Source organism: Schistocerca cancellata, chromosome 1 (genome assembly GCF_023864275.1).
Source record: "Schistocerca cancellata isolate TAMUIC-IGC-003103 chromosome 1, iqSchCanc2.1, whole genome shotgun sequence".
NCBI classification, from domain to species: Eukaryota; Metazoa; Arthropoda; class Insecta; order Orthoptera; family Acrididae; genus Schistocerca; species Schistocerca cancellata.
Window position 1 is genome coordinate 812632314 of NC_064626.1, and position 14841 is coordinate 812647154.

General features: G+C 38.9%; 1 protein-coding gene across 3 annotated transcripts in view; it reads right to left on the minus strand.

Annotated features, from left to right (window-relative positions):
* Nucleotides 1-14841, minus strand: part of LOC126188137 (E3 ubiquitin-protein ligase CCNB1IP1-like) — a 230645-nt gene that overhangs the window by 162248 nt on the left and 53556 nt on the right. For 2 of the 3 annotated variants that reach the window (XR_007537824.1, XM_049929631.1), the window contains exon 2: nt 5384-5616. The exons of the other annotated variant lie outside the window; for it this stretch is intronic. Coding sequence is in view for 1 of the 2 variants with exons in the window: in XM_049929631.1 (XP_049785588.1) it covers nt 5384-5608 (225 nt within the window). In the remaining variant the exon portion in view is untranslated. The remainder of the gene's footprint in view (nt 1-5383; nt 5617-14841) is intronic. 3 annotated transcript variants of the gene reach the window in all.

A 14841-nucleotide genomic window follows, 5' to 3' on the forward strand; every position in this document is an offset into this window, starting at 1 on the left:
TTTGAAGAGGCTTACTCCATTCTTTCATTCTGCATGTAGGAAAGCTGCACACATTGTTATCAGTTAATGGTTCAAACTTGCTCATGTAGACATCAAACAAATATTAATATTAAAGTACCATCCTGAAGCCAACCCCATAAATTGCATATTTGGAGAGCTAAATCAGTTCACGAGGGCTTATTGTCATCATAGACAAACCAAATGTATTAAATATTTAAGTATGTTTGAGGAGATAATTAATACACTTCCTCAAGCATCAAACCAGAGCTGACATTCAAAAAAAGAATGTGTGGATTAACAAAACACTTAGGATGCCAGCAAAAAACCAGCAATGGGAAGAGAAAATACTAACAGTCCTTGTGAATTAAAAAGAAAAAGTAAAACACAGAAAGCTGCAGTATGATTGTAAGAGAGTTTGGAAACAGAATTTCAAAGTAGGGGCAAAAGTTTTATTAACACGATGAAGCAAGAAGTGGCAGCTGCTACATTCAGGTCCCTTTGGCGTATTACAAATCCCACATCCAGGTGCTTATTTACTTGAATATCCAGAACTCAACAGAGTAAAAGGGGTTTATCCTCACAAGGATATTAACAGGTAAAATGAATAAGGAATGTGAAATGATGAAAAGGATTCACCTAAGTGAGATGATATGTCAAGGTTTATAATAATATTTATGTCAATTTGTAATTATAATTAATTAAATCAAATTACTAATCATTTCTTTTCAGACCTAATACTGCGTAATATTTGGTTGTATATATGTCTATGTATATATACTAATCAAGACTCTTTCTAGTTTTCTGTGATGGATTAATTGTGTTCCATGCACATGTAATATCTAAGCCTATGTACATAAACTAATATAGATTCTTTCTAGCTTTCTGTGATGGAGTAATTGTTATCTATGTAAATGTAATAGGTGTACATAAATTTTTTTTTTCAAATTTCGAGTTAGGATAAGTCAACTGATGATCATTTTGTAGCATTTAGTTTTCAACCTTTCTCCAACAGAATGTTCAATGCTCAAATACGTTCTACTTGAAAAAAAGTCTCAACAATTTGTTAAAGTTATTCTCACTTGAGATTTTTCAAAGACAATGAATTTCATTCAATATAATTTATGCCAATGCAATGGCAAAAGCAGTTTAACTTCTCTCTGGAAACAAAGAAACATTATATGCCACTTACCAGTAAGATTAGTTTGTCGCCGGTACAGGTTTGTGTAGTTGGAGATGTTAGACTGTGTGTTGTGAAAGTAATTATTTTCCATGTATGAGCCCTCTGTTCAAAATTTTGAATTCAGAGATGAGTGTGAAAGGTTTACAGCAAATTCCTGAGCTGTGCTCTATCTGGTTCGACAGGACTAACTTGTATTATTGTGATGTAATCTCCAGGTGAAATGAATGAATTTAAGAACTGCAAGTTCCGTAAAGTAACTGAGTGGACCACAAACAAACAACAATGAACTTCACATGGAGATGATTTGAGTCTATTATATGGTGTGGTAATTGATATCCACTGCATTTAATGTGGCTTGATCATAAATGTGGACTCAAGGCATGAACTGTGAGTTATTCCAGTCATTTGTGAAAATCTTGGGCCAATAAAGCAGAAGTTGTTGTCACTGACGAGACCGAATGTCTCAGTTATCTTGACCTTTATAATGCTGAGTGAGACTCTGTGACAGTAATACAAACAACAATGAAAGTTGTCAAAGTAGTCTGCAATTCACTGCAAGAGAAATGAACGTCAAACAGTATAAAGACAAAGACTTTTTCTGCAAAAACTATTGTAAAGTCATCTGTTGTTGCTTCTTTTGAATTTGATATGTCAAGACAGAAATCAACTGTGAACTAATCAGCTTTTTTTTTTAAAAAAAAAAGACTACAACCCTGAGCAAATATCTACATGTGTCGTGAATTTTTTATGTGTTCACAGGCCAACATGTTGAGCATGGTGCCATGAGGTCTGTCCCTTGCTATTTACTGAAGACTATCACGTTCCACTTTCAGGAAAGACTTCCCTTCCAGTCCACACCCATATCTTCATCTTCCGACCAACCACCGTCCAACATTGTTCTCTATTCACTGTATGTGGCTACCCAGTGGAGTGCTGTTATAGGAGCACAACAGCTTCCACCAACAACATATATTTCTGTCACACAACATTTTCAAAGTTCTTCACAGATTCATGTTTTGCAAAATGTGTGTAGTGTCATTGTGACAAACATTTAATAATTTACTTCTAGCTTGAGTAACAAAACTAATCACCACATATTATCAATATTTAAACCAACTACAAGGTTATAATAGACTAATCAAATTACGTATTTTGGCTTACATATATTAATGAATTCTAATTTTGTATTTATTTGTCAAATGATGTTTTCCAAGGCTTCCCTGCATGCTCGCACCCGAATGGGGAGAGACAAATTTTGTGTATGACAGACCATCGCAAACTAGCCATCAAAATGTAACCTTTGTGACTAGCAGAGGGCCAACCATCGTCAGTTAACAGTAGCATGCCAATACCAGATACCTAAGGTCAAAAGATTATATTATTACTACATTGTAATTAATGAGAGTAAATACTATATTGTGTCAAGTTTGAAACCTGGTGATAATGAAATTTAAACTAAGGAAAATTTCATTCCCATTGTAATATTGCCTCTCCTTAATAATTTTCCAGCTATAAGGTGCAAGTGTTCACATTTTTTTGAATGAAATTCCTGTGAAATCGTGTAAGGATTCAAACAATATAAAGAGTACATGGTGACACACAAACTGTATAAACGTTTTAGTTAAATTCCTACATAATGTAGAATCTCTGATTTGTGACTGCGAGGGAGGAGCTAAGAGCTCTGTGATGCATAACGTTTCTGTCTTGACTTTACAAATAAGCAATTAATGAACTGTAACAGGACACACTGGTATTAGTTCTCTGATCTAGTAGATGAGTAATGAATACTCTTCTGTAGCTAATTTAATGTATTGTTGAAAGTCAGCCATCTTTCAAAATTTGGAATTCTAAAAGTTTGACAATTTGATAAAGTCCTAATAAAATTAGATACAAATGTGGCTGTATCTGAAGAATACAGGAGAATATACCAAAAGTATTTTCCTTCTTTTGAGGTTTCTAGGCATGATAATGTTTACCAGATTCCAAACTAAAATTGTGTCATTGCTCGGACAACTACTGAACGATCTACAGGGTGTCCAAAAAGGCTTTCCCTGATTACATAAATTGATAACTCAGGCTAGAAGTAAGATACAAATATGAAACTTGTGTCGAATTGTTTACAACTATCAAAGTTTTTTTTTTTCTGTTTTAGGTTCGCAGTACGTAAGTAGTGGATGAGGTGCAGTGCCCAAGAATCCATGTTAACCAATCAGGAGAAGGCACGGTGTGTCCTGTGGTACCATGAGACATGATCACAAACCACAGTGCAGAGACACTTCCAGACAACATTTGGAAGGAATCCACCTAATGTCAAGAGCATTAAAGCCTGGTATCAGAAGTTCAAGAACACAGGATCGGTTGCTGACCTTCCGAGGTCTGGTCGACCAAGAACCTCGGCAGACAGGGTAGAAGCTGTAAGGCAGTCTTTTCTGCGAAGTCCAAAAAAATCGGTGCACAGGACCTCACGTGAGTTACATATGCCACAAAGCTCTCTCCATGACATTTTACACAAACATTTATTGTTTCGTGCATACAAAGTGCAAATCGTTCAGGCCTTGTTGCCCAATGACAGTACACGTCGATATGACTTTGCGGTCGATATGCTATCATGTATTGAGGACGATGATGTTTATCTCAGGCGAATTGCCTTTTCCGACAAAGCGACCTTTTTTGTCAGTGGAGTAATGAATCGCCATAATGTGCGCATTTGGGGTTCACAACCCCCTGGCAAGGTCATGGAGTGCACCAGAGGCAGTCCAAAGGTGAATGTTCGGTGCGCGCTATTGCACGATTAAATTATCAGGCCATTCTTCTTCGCTGAGGCTATCACCACATCTGCAGTGTATCTGGACATGTTGCAACTGTATGCTCTTCCTCAGCTGCTTCAGTATCATCCCGGAGTCTTGTTTCAGCAAGACGGTGCACTGCCTCATTGGGGTTTGGACGTCCGTGTCTATCTCAATATGACCTTTCCTCATTGGGGTTTGGACGTCCGTGTCTATCTCAATATGACCTTTCCTGGGCGATGGATTGGTCGTGATGGGCCAACAGTTTGGCCTCCACGCTCTCCTGACATAACCCCATTAGACTTCTTTATGGGGTTATGTCAAGGACGAGGTCTACCGAACACGTGTACCAGATTTTGAAACCCTGCGGCAACAGATAACCACAGTTGTTGAATCGATCCCTCCAGTGATGTTGGCTAATGTGTGGAAGGAAATTGAATACCGCCTAGATGTGCTACGTGCTACCAAGGGTGCTCATGTGGAAGTTTACTGATGTGTGAAAAAACTTTGATAGTTTGTAAACAATTAGTCACCAGTATCATATTTGTATCTTACTTCTAGCCTGAGTTATCAATTTATGTAATCGGGGAAAGACTTTTCGGACACCCTGTATTATGAGCAGTCTAATTTAATTCCGAGTTGTAGCCTATGACAAACTTAGCAGTGAGATGTCAGGCAGCAGAAGACTAAATACGATGAGCTGGAGAAATCCAATACCAGAGAGTAGTGGTACTTAATAAGCGCACTGCTACATATAACAAACATTTTGTTCATAGTTTGGACATTATCTTTAGTACTGCAATTAAATTCTAGATGACAGGTAACATCAAACACATTAAAATAATTGTTTGTGATATGTAAAATACATATTGGCTTACGCTTCTGTTAATAATAATAAAATACTTGCAGAAAAAATATATTTCTGCAGCAAAATAGTTGAAGAAAAATTTGTCCCAACAGAGCCGACAGAGTGCCAAATGATTTCACACCGCTGATGTCTTAATGACCACAACTCATACGGCTAAAATTGTACCAGTCTTTAACTCCTATCATATACAGGACTTTCTTTTAATGTGTAGAATTTTAGAGGCCAATGAAACGTTTATCGTGATCTCATTTGAATACAAGTATTTAAGAGTCGTTTTGGCTTCACTGGAATTTGTCAAGACTTGGTCGATGACCAAGATGCCTATGACACCTGTATACCAATAAAATGAATGCTAATGATTTTATATCGAACACAGACATATTCTATCAACAGCATTTTGCAGTTTACTTTTTAGTGGACAATATACTGCACTCTGAAGCCAAGAACTCCAACAAGTAAGCTACTATAAGAAAATTTCAAAATAATAGCACACTACAAAGAAAAATATGGGAACAATGAATAAACATGTCAAGTTCAAAAACAAATTACCGATCTGAACTGTGGTGATGGATTCAAATCCACTTTAACAATATCATACTTATTAGACAAAGAGGTGGAACATGTTGGACATGTTTTCACGTCATCAAGCTTTTGTGAAAATTCACTATCACCATGTTCTTCGCAAAATGCATGGGAACAACTTGTTATCCAAGCAATTCTGCTCAAACGTTTCCGACATTTACTGAAATTGCAGTATATATCCAGATCTCCCATTTGTTAATCTGAAAATGATAAGCAGTTATGTAAAACATTATATGAATTTTTAGTTTCTAAATATCAATAGATACTCCAACTTGACCAGCAAAGAGCAACAGTGATGTCATGAATAGCAAATCATTTCAGCACTTTAGAAACTATTAAACAATTACTTCCAAAGATCTGAAATAACATGTCTTTAATATCTACGCCACATATTACCACAATGTTTCACAAGGTCAACTGACGTACACTTTGCAGGTTAATATTCACAGTGTTATTATATCTCATTCTGATTCTTTATAACAACGAAAGTAAAGAATTTTTGACAATATAAAGTAAGAACACAGACAAAAAAATCTACTCACCAAGCAGCAGCAGGAGAACAAACATGTAAAAATAGGTTTTAGGTATGGAAGCTTTCAGAGCCAGTGGCTCCTTCTTCTGGCGGAAGGGGTGAAGGGTAAGGAAGAGGGGTGAAGGAAAAGGACTGGAGAAGTTTAGGAAAAGGTGTAGAGCTCAGAAAAGTCACCCAGACCGTGGGTCAGGGAAGACTTACCAGAAGGCATGAGAAGGAAAGACTGATTGTTGGGGACTGCATTGGACATGATCTGAAAACCTGAGAGCTTAAAGGTGGAAGACAGGATAATATGCAAGGCAGAGGTTACTGACAAAATGAGTGAGCGAGGTAATACAACTGAACAGCTAAGTGCACTGTATGTAATAGAGGTGGGAAAGGGGGCAATGAAAAATATACGGGTCAGAAAAGGAAAAGTGTAGAAAATAAAATAGAGTGAAGAAAGGAGTAGTTACTGTGCAGAAATGCTGAGATGGAAGAAATTAATGTAAATTAAGGCCAGGTGGGTGGCGAGAACCAAGAGCATGCTGTAGCGCTAGTTCCCACCTGCAGAGTTCTGAGAAACTGGTGTCTGGGGAAGAATCAAGATGGCGCATGTGGTGAAACAGGCATCGAGGTCATGACTGTCATGCTGTAGAGCAAGAATTGGAACAGGATATTGTGTGTTGCCAGTATACACCATCTGCCTATGCCCATTCAACCTAACTGATAACTTGGTGATGTTGATGCAAAAGGCCTAACAGTGTTTACATAACAGCTCGTACATGACACATGCTCTTTCACAGGTGGCTCTCCCTTCGATAGTATATGTTTTGCGAGTTACAAGGCTGGTATAGATGGTGGTAGGGGGGTGCATAAGGCAAGTCCTGCAGCAGGTACGATCACAGGATTATCAATTAGGAGGAATGGGCATAGGCAGAGGGTGTATACTGGCAACACACAATATCCCATTGTACATCATGCTCTACGACATGACAGTCGTGACCTCAGGGCCTGTTTTACCACACGCGCCATCTGTATTCTTCCCTCAAACATCAGTTTCTCACAACTCTGCCCCTCTTCATTGTCCTTCAACCTTTCTGCCAGAAGAGGGAGCCACTGACTCCAAAAGCTTGCATACCTAAAACCTTTTTTTATATATGTATTCTCCTGCCACCACCTGGTGAGTAAATTTTTTATCTATTGTATTACTTCATTCTGATTCTTTCTTGTTCCACCACATTACATTCATAAAATACATAAACCCACATTGTCTATAGAATAAAGGTTTTTTTAAAAGATCTAAATAAGCAACAGTAGCAAATAAAGCCACAAAAAGTGACTTAAATGATAATTTATGGATATAAACATTCCTTCATTTCATAAAAGAATGTGTAGTATCACCACTGTTTTTCAATGCTACCAAGTAAATAGCACAACTGCCACAGCTGATACAAAAGAACCTCAATAACGTCCATACAGCAGCAACAATAGCATTGACAGGCTGGTTACTACATCCGCAAACTATGGGCTTGTTTTGGTGTGTGGTTAGATGTGGTGTTTCAGAAAAAACAAGTAGATGACAAATCTTTATAAATACCCATCATTTTTAGTCAAATTCATCTCAGTCTGGCAGCACCAACTTTGAGGGTAGGACTACATCAGGTGACAGGCAGCCAACACGAGATTTGGCCTCCACCATTGACAGGCCTACTGCTTGTTCTAAGTCCTCCACTGTGGACTTGGCACCTCCTAGCCTTGGCCATAAACCAGCCACAACCATCTTCTGTTTAGCCCAGTCAATGAAGGCCAAAAAATGTTGACTGGGGAAGAAATTCGTGCAGTCACAAATTTCTGTACAATGGTAGTGAGGACCGTCATGAACAACATAGTAAAAATCCTGACTGATGGCATGTGAGCATAGGGGTGGGGGTTGTGTAAAGGTTTCTTTTTTAGGTTTCTCTTAAATATCTTGATGCTGCAGCATCCAGCAAGAATGATTCCCAGTACGAAATTAAACTACATTAAATTTCCTACGAAAATGTTCTATTCACTTGTTCCTTAGGATTCATTTTCTGCATTGCAGGGGATGGAAAAAATTGCAGATTATTAAAAATAGTGTTTTAATGGTACCAAATTATTGTCTGCTGTTAAATGAAGTGGTTTAAGAACAAATATTAAATGTGTCTACCACATCTAAGAGCAATAGAGCCCTAGTAATGGATAAATTGTTTTCTGGGGGTGTAACATGGTGGAAAGGTGGGGGTGCAGGTTAGAAGCATGAGGGGAGGTAGGTCACTAGATTTTGGTCATGCACTTCCCTCCTTTATGGGTCTACTGAGCAGGCAATTCCTCATTCTCTTTACTGAGCTAAGTCACAAAAAGTATAACTTGGTGTTTCACTAAGTTATGCAGACCCTTCTGCAGCTCACCTTATGAATCACTGACGACGCAACGTGCAGACATGCCTGGGGTTGTATATTTTCCACAAAGTGCATTACCACTACAAGGACTATGGATATGAATTACTAATAACACTAATACAAGAAATGTATGTGGACAGAATCTACATAAATCTCTGCACACTTTTCTAAAATGCTAGAGAGAAAATTTATTCTTAGTCATCCTGTACAGCAGCTGCAGAATTCTTTTGGGAAAGGAGACTTCACCAAGAGTGCTACTTGCTTTGCAATTTACAGATAAGACTATATCTCCCCAGCATTTCTCATCTATTTCTCTCATGTATGTAGACTAAATAACTTCACTGAGTTCGTGTTATGTAGTGGAGTTTTTTGCAGTTTATTTAGTGAGTACTTATTTGTAGTTTTTAAGTGAATTTTTATGTAAAATACGTACCTACAAACAATAGCTGAGAAGTGTTTAATTTTTAAATGTGATGTTGTCAGTGACCTATGTAGTGTTGGTGGCAAAAGGATTGGCTTGATACATGTTGATCTTTCTGCTGTCTGCTGTCGACAGCATATTGTAAAGCTGTGCAACTATGTTCCAGACACTTGGTGGTGAATTAATGAATGACAAACAGTTACAGCACTTTTCTCAACATTAATTGTGTAACAGCAGAAATCTCTTCCATTCAAGAACTACTGACACTTGTTGAGTGGCCTGCACAGAGTGGAGCCACTTACCACACACCCACAGTATATTGCACATGGTGGGTGCCGATAATGTCTGATGGAACATGCATGACCAAGTTTAAATTTAGAATAAGAATTTCCTGCAATGCATTGCTTGACTTGCATTGAAATATTTAAAGTGCCTTAATTACAGAGGCTGCCTGTTTAAGCCTCTGGGCCTTGTCAGATGTTAGGCTGGAATGATGCACTGGATAAAGTAAAGTAAAAAAAAAGTTAGTGGAGACAATGAAATCAACACTGTCAAATACATATTGACAACATGTTCGGGATAGGCTCTTTGGTGCAGTAGACAGTTGACAGCTCCACTTGTTGAACTCGTTTACGTAACACCTCACTTAACAATAACCTAAAAATAATTCCACTTTATAAACACAAGATCAGTGGAGTTATTTTGCCTACTCATAAGAAAACTGGACAGAAAGTGCTGGGGAGATATGGTCTGTCTATAAACTTAAGAGCAAGCACTGAGAGAACACTACAGCTGCCATGCAGGATGACAAAGAATCAATATCCCTCGAGCATTATAGAACAGTGTGCAGATATATACTTGTACTCAGATTCTATCCATATGTGTTTCTTGTGTTAGTATGATTAATAATTCATATCTGTTGTATACATGGAAGCAGCCTGGAGATACTGACAGGTTTCAGATAGATTATATAATGATAAGACAGAGATTTAGGAACCAGGTTTTAAATTTTAAGACATTTCCAGGGGTAGATGTGGACTCTGACCACAATCTATTGGTTATGAACTGTAGATTAAAACTGAAGAAACTGCAAAAAGGTGGGAATTTAAGGAGATGGGACCTGGATAAACTGACAAAACCAGAGGTTGTACAGAGTTTCAGGGAGAGCATAAGGGAACAATTGACAGGAATGGGGGAAAGAAGAAAAATGGGTAGCTTTGAGAGATGAAGTAGTGAAGGCACCAGAGGATCTAGTAGGTAAAAAGACGAGGGCTAGTAGAAACCCTTGGGTAACAGAAGAAATATTGAATTTAATTGATGAAAGGAGAAAATATAAAAATGCAGTAAATGAAGCAGGCAAAAAGGAATACAAACGTCTCAAAAATGAGATCGACAGGAAGTGCAAAATGGCTAAGCAGGGATGGCTAGAGGACAAATGTAAGGATGTAGAGGCTTATCTCACTAGGGGTAAGATAGATACTGCCTACAGGAAAATTAAAGAGACCTTTGGAGAAGAGAGAACCACTTGTTTGAATATCAAGAGCTCAGATGGAAACCCATTTCTAAGCAAATAAGGGAAAGCAGAAAGGTGGAAGGAATATATAGAGGGTCTATACAAGGGCAGTGTACTTGAGGACAATATTATGGAAATGGAAGAGTATGTAGATGAAGATGAAATGGGAGATACGATACTGCGTGAAGAATTTGACAGAGCAATGAAAGACCTGAGTCGAAACAAGGCCCTGGGAGTAGACAGCATTCCATTAGAACTACTGACGGCCTTGGGAGAGACAGTCCTGACAAAACTCTACCATCTGGTGAGCAAGATGTATGAGACAGGCGAAATACCCTCAGACTTCAAGAAGAATATAATAATTCCAATCCCAAAGAAAGCAGGTGCTGACAGATGCGAAACTACCGAACTATCAGTTTATCAAGCCACGGATGCAAAATACGAACACGAATTCTTTACAGACGAATGGAAAAACTGGTAGAAGCCGACCTAAGGGAAGATCAGTTTGGATTCCGTAGAAAGATTGGAAAACGTGAGGCAATACTGACCCTACAACTTATCATACAAGCAAGATTAAGAAAAGACAAACCCACATTTCTAGCATTTGTAGACTTAGAGAAAGCTTTTGACAATGTTGACTGGAATACTCTCTTTTAAATTCTGAAGTTGGCAGGGGTAAAATACAGGGAGCGAAAGGCTATTTACAATTTTTACAGAAACCAGATGGTAGTTATAAGAGTCGAGGGGCATGAAAGGGAAGCAGTGGCTGGGAAGGGAGTGAGACAGGGTTGTAGCCTCTCCCCGATGTTATTCAATCTGTATATTGAGCAAGCAGTGCAAGAAACAAAAGAAAAATTCGGAGCAGGTATTAAAATCCACGGAGAAGAAATAAAAACTTTGAGGTTTGCCGATGACATTGTAATTCTGTCAGAGACAGCAAAGGACTTGGAAGAGCAGTTGTACGGAATGGACAGTGTCATGAAAGGAGGGTACAAGATGAACATCAACAAAAGCAAAATGAGGATAATGGAATGTAGTCGAATTAAATCTGGTGATGCTGAGGGAATGAGATTAGGAAATGAGACAGTTAAAGTAGTAAAGGAGTTTTGCTATCTGGGGAGCAAAATAACTGATGATGGTCGAAGTAGAGAGGATATAAAATGTAGACTGGCAATGGCAAGGAAAGCGTTTCTGAAGAAGAGAAATTTGTTAACATCGAGTATAGATTTAAGTGTCAGGAAGTCGTTTCTGAAAGTATTTGTATGGAGTGTAGCCATGTATGGAAGTGAAACATGGACGATAAATAGTTTGGACAAGAAGAGAATAGAAGCTCTCAAAATGTGGTGCTACAGAAGAACGCTGAAGATTAGATGGGTAGATCATATAATTAATGAGGAGGTATTGAATAGGATTGGGGAGAAGAGAGGTTTGTGGCACAACTTGACTAGAAGAAGGGATTGGTTGGTAGGACATGTTCTGAGGCATCAAGGGATTGGAGGGCAGCGTGGAGGGTAAAAATCATAGAGGGAGACCAAGAGATGAATACACTAAACAGATTCAGAAGGATGTAGGTTGCAGTAGGTACTGGGAGATGAAGAAGCTTGCACAGGATAGAGTAGCATGGAGAGCTGCATCAAACCAGTCTCAGGACTGAAGACCACAGCAACAACAACATCTGTAGTCCATGTAGTGTCAGTGTACTTTGCAGAAAATAAAGAACCCCGGGCATGTCTGCACACTGAGTTGCCAGTGATTCATCAGGCAAGCTGTGGAAGGATCAGCATAACCTTGGTTAACACCCTTTAGTTACATGTGGAATTGCCTGCTCACTCTTCATTTTCCAGACCTATGAAGGAAGGATGTTCATGACAACAATCTGCATGCTTCTAACCTCCACCTCCACCTTTCTACCCTGTCACTACCAGAATAAAATTTATCCCTTAATATCGTTCTACTGCCTTTAGATGTGGTACAAACATTTACTACTTATTCTTAACCCACTTCATTTTTCAATGAACATCAATTTTATACCATTAAAAAACAGTTTTTAATAATCTACAATTTTTCCATGCCTTGCAAAACCAAAACTATTAGTCCTAGAAAAAAGAAATGAACAGGAGCTTTTTGTAGGAAATTTAATATAATTTATTTCTGTAATGGGAAACATTTTCACTAGAAGCCACAGTTCTCGATATAGCCAAGAAAAACATGAAAAAGTTAACTTTAAATGTCCCTCCAACCCCAAGGCCACACCCTACCAGTCAGGATTTCTTGTACGTTATTCATCACATCTCCCCCTACCACTGTACAAAAATTTGCAACTACACGAATTTTTTTTCTCCTAATTTTCTTTTGTAGGCTGGACTAGCCCTGGAAGGCAGGCATTCGAGATCAGGGTGGTGCTATCACTTTACCACCTACACCTGGGTGGGCATACTGATGCTGTATGCCTCTGCTTGCAAGGGCAGAACCATTGCTGAGGGTTGTCTTCCATTATAAGAATCATAGTGGGACTCCGTGCCTACTGACATATCATGCCCTGAGTTGTAGGGCTGTGCCCAGACAGTACACAGGCTGCTGCAGACTCTGCGTGCCAGCATTAGCGCCTACTTGCTGACACCATGTGTCACTGGCTGCCTGTTGCATTAGTGCCACCACGCTCTCTGCTGTCAACATATGCTTAGTTGTGGAGGTGGTGATGGGGGGAGGGGGGGGGATGCAGAGGGGAACATTGCCATTGCAGAGTGTAGCAATTAGAGTTGTAGCCTTTGTGTGCTAGTAAAATGTATGACTATTAATCATGTTCCCTTGAGCAACCATCAGTCATCTTCACGATGACAACCCACTGTCTCAACTCAACCATGGCACTGTAGAGCCCATCCATCCCAGGCCTCTACATTTTGGTGTCAGAGGCATCAACTGTCACTGCGACAGACTTCTGCAGCTGGACCAGCATCATGTTGCAGCCAACCATAGCTGTTAGATCAAGAGTTACAGTGAGATGAATTCACAAACTTGTTTTGTTTCTCTTCTTCTATTTCTGTGTGCAGTTAAGACGGGTTCAAATGAGGACTGTCATCATAACAAAGAAGCAACATTTACATGGCCAGAGAAACCAGCTGATTTGTCATATTTTTGTGGCAATACCAGGAAGCACTATTTGGAGCCAATAATGTGCTTGCAGTGCAGTCTATTAGACATTAGTGGAGTGTTTCACATGCCACGACTACGGCCGTACTGCCAGGCAAGATACCAAGTCAAAGTGGCTCATGATTAAGCTAAATGTCCATATTCTATGCTTGTGAGTATTTAAGCTATTATTTGTCAAGGTATTGTTGTTCTTAGTCTACTTGACTGTGTATTGTGGATACAGATAAAGGTTCCACAAAGACAGAGTCAATGATGCAGGGTGTTCTGAGACAGGAGGCAATTCAGTCATTAACAAGTCAGGCAGGGCAACTGTCAGCAGATTACAATGAGATGCATAAATAAATGGTTGCTATGGAGGCCAATAGCTCATCATCCACTTTGGCTACTACATTTTTGGATTCAGCTGTTACTAGCTTGATGATTTCCTTTCTGGCAAACCAACTGATGATGTATTGTTTTTCCTGGATGATCTGGAAGCAGTAGCAAAGATGTGAGTTTTGGACAGATGATCAGCTTTTGCAAATAGCTAGGTTGCGAGTAACAGGGGAGGCAAAAGCATTTGTTTTATATAAGGAAGAGTTGAGAAACCCACAAACATATGAGCATTTAAAACAAGTTCTCCTGCAATGCTATAAGAAGCAGAACAGCATGAGAATTTTCTGGGAGCAATTGAGTGGGGTGTTAAAAGAGCACAATAAGTCAGTTGAAAGTTTCACTGATAGGATATGGAAAGTAAATGTACATACAGGTAGACCCTGTTATACATGGATTAGTTATCTGCATTTTCGCACACACACGAGTTTTGTTTTACGTTCAGTGCAGCCATCTGTTTACAGAACATGGATGCAGCAATGCTTTAGTGAATTTGAATGTTCATCTTCTGTCATTAATAAATCAGATAGCATCTGTCATGTTTGTCAAGATGAGAATTTTCAGTTCGTTTCAGTAGAGCTCTGAAGTTGCATTGGACAGATTCTGTGTTTAAAATGTTAGGTAAAGGGAAATAAAGTGTGCCTGCTAAGAGGAAGAAGCATGTACAAAGGTCCTTTTCATTAGAAACAAAGTTAGAAGTTTTGGATTGCTACGAGAAATGTGAGCATATCGTTGACATTCAGTGTGCTTTGGGGCTTAGTGAATCCACTGTGAGAAATATTTATGACTAGGCAGAATCAATTCAAAGAATTGTTCAATCTTCAAGTAACTAAAATGTGACCATATCTTCCTCTGAGGTGATGGAAATAATGGAAAAAGTGCTAAGCCATAGGACTGAGCACCAAAACCAACAGCACATACCTCTAGCTGGAGCTGCTATTCAAGCTAAAGCCAAGAGCTTATATGCAGATTTAACAAACGAAGAGGACGATACAGCACCTTTCTCGGATAGCTCAGGTTGGTTTGATCCCTTCA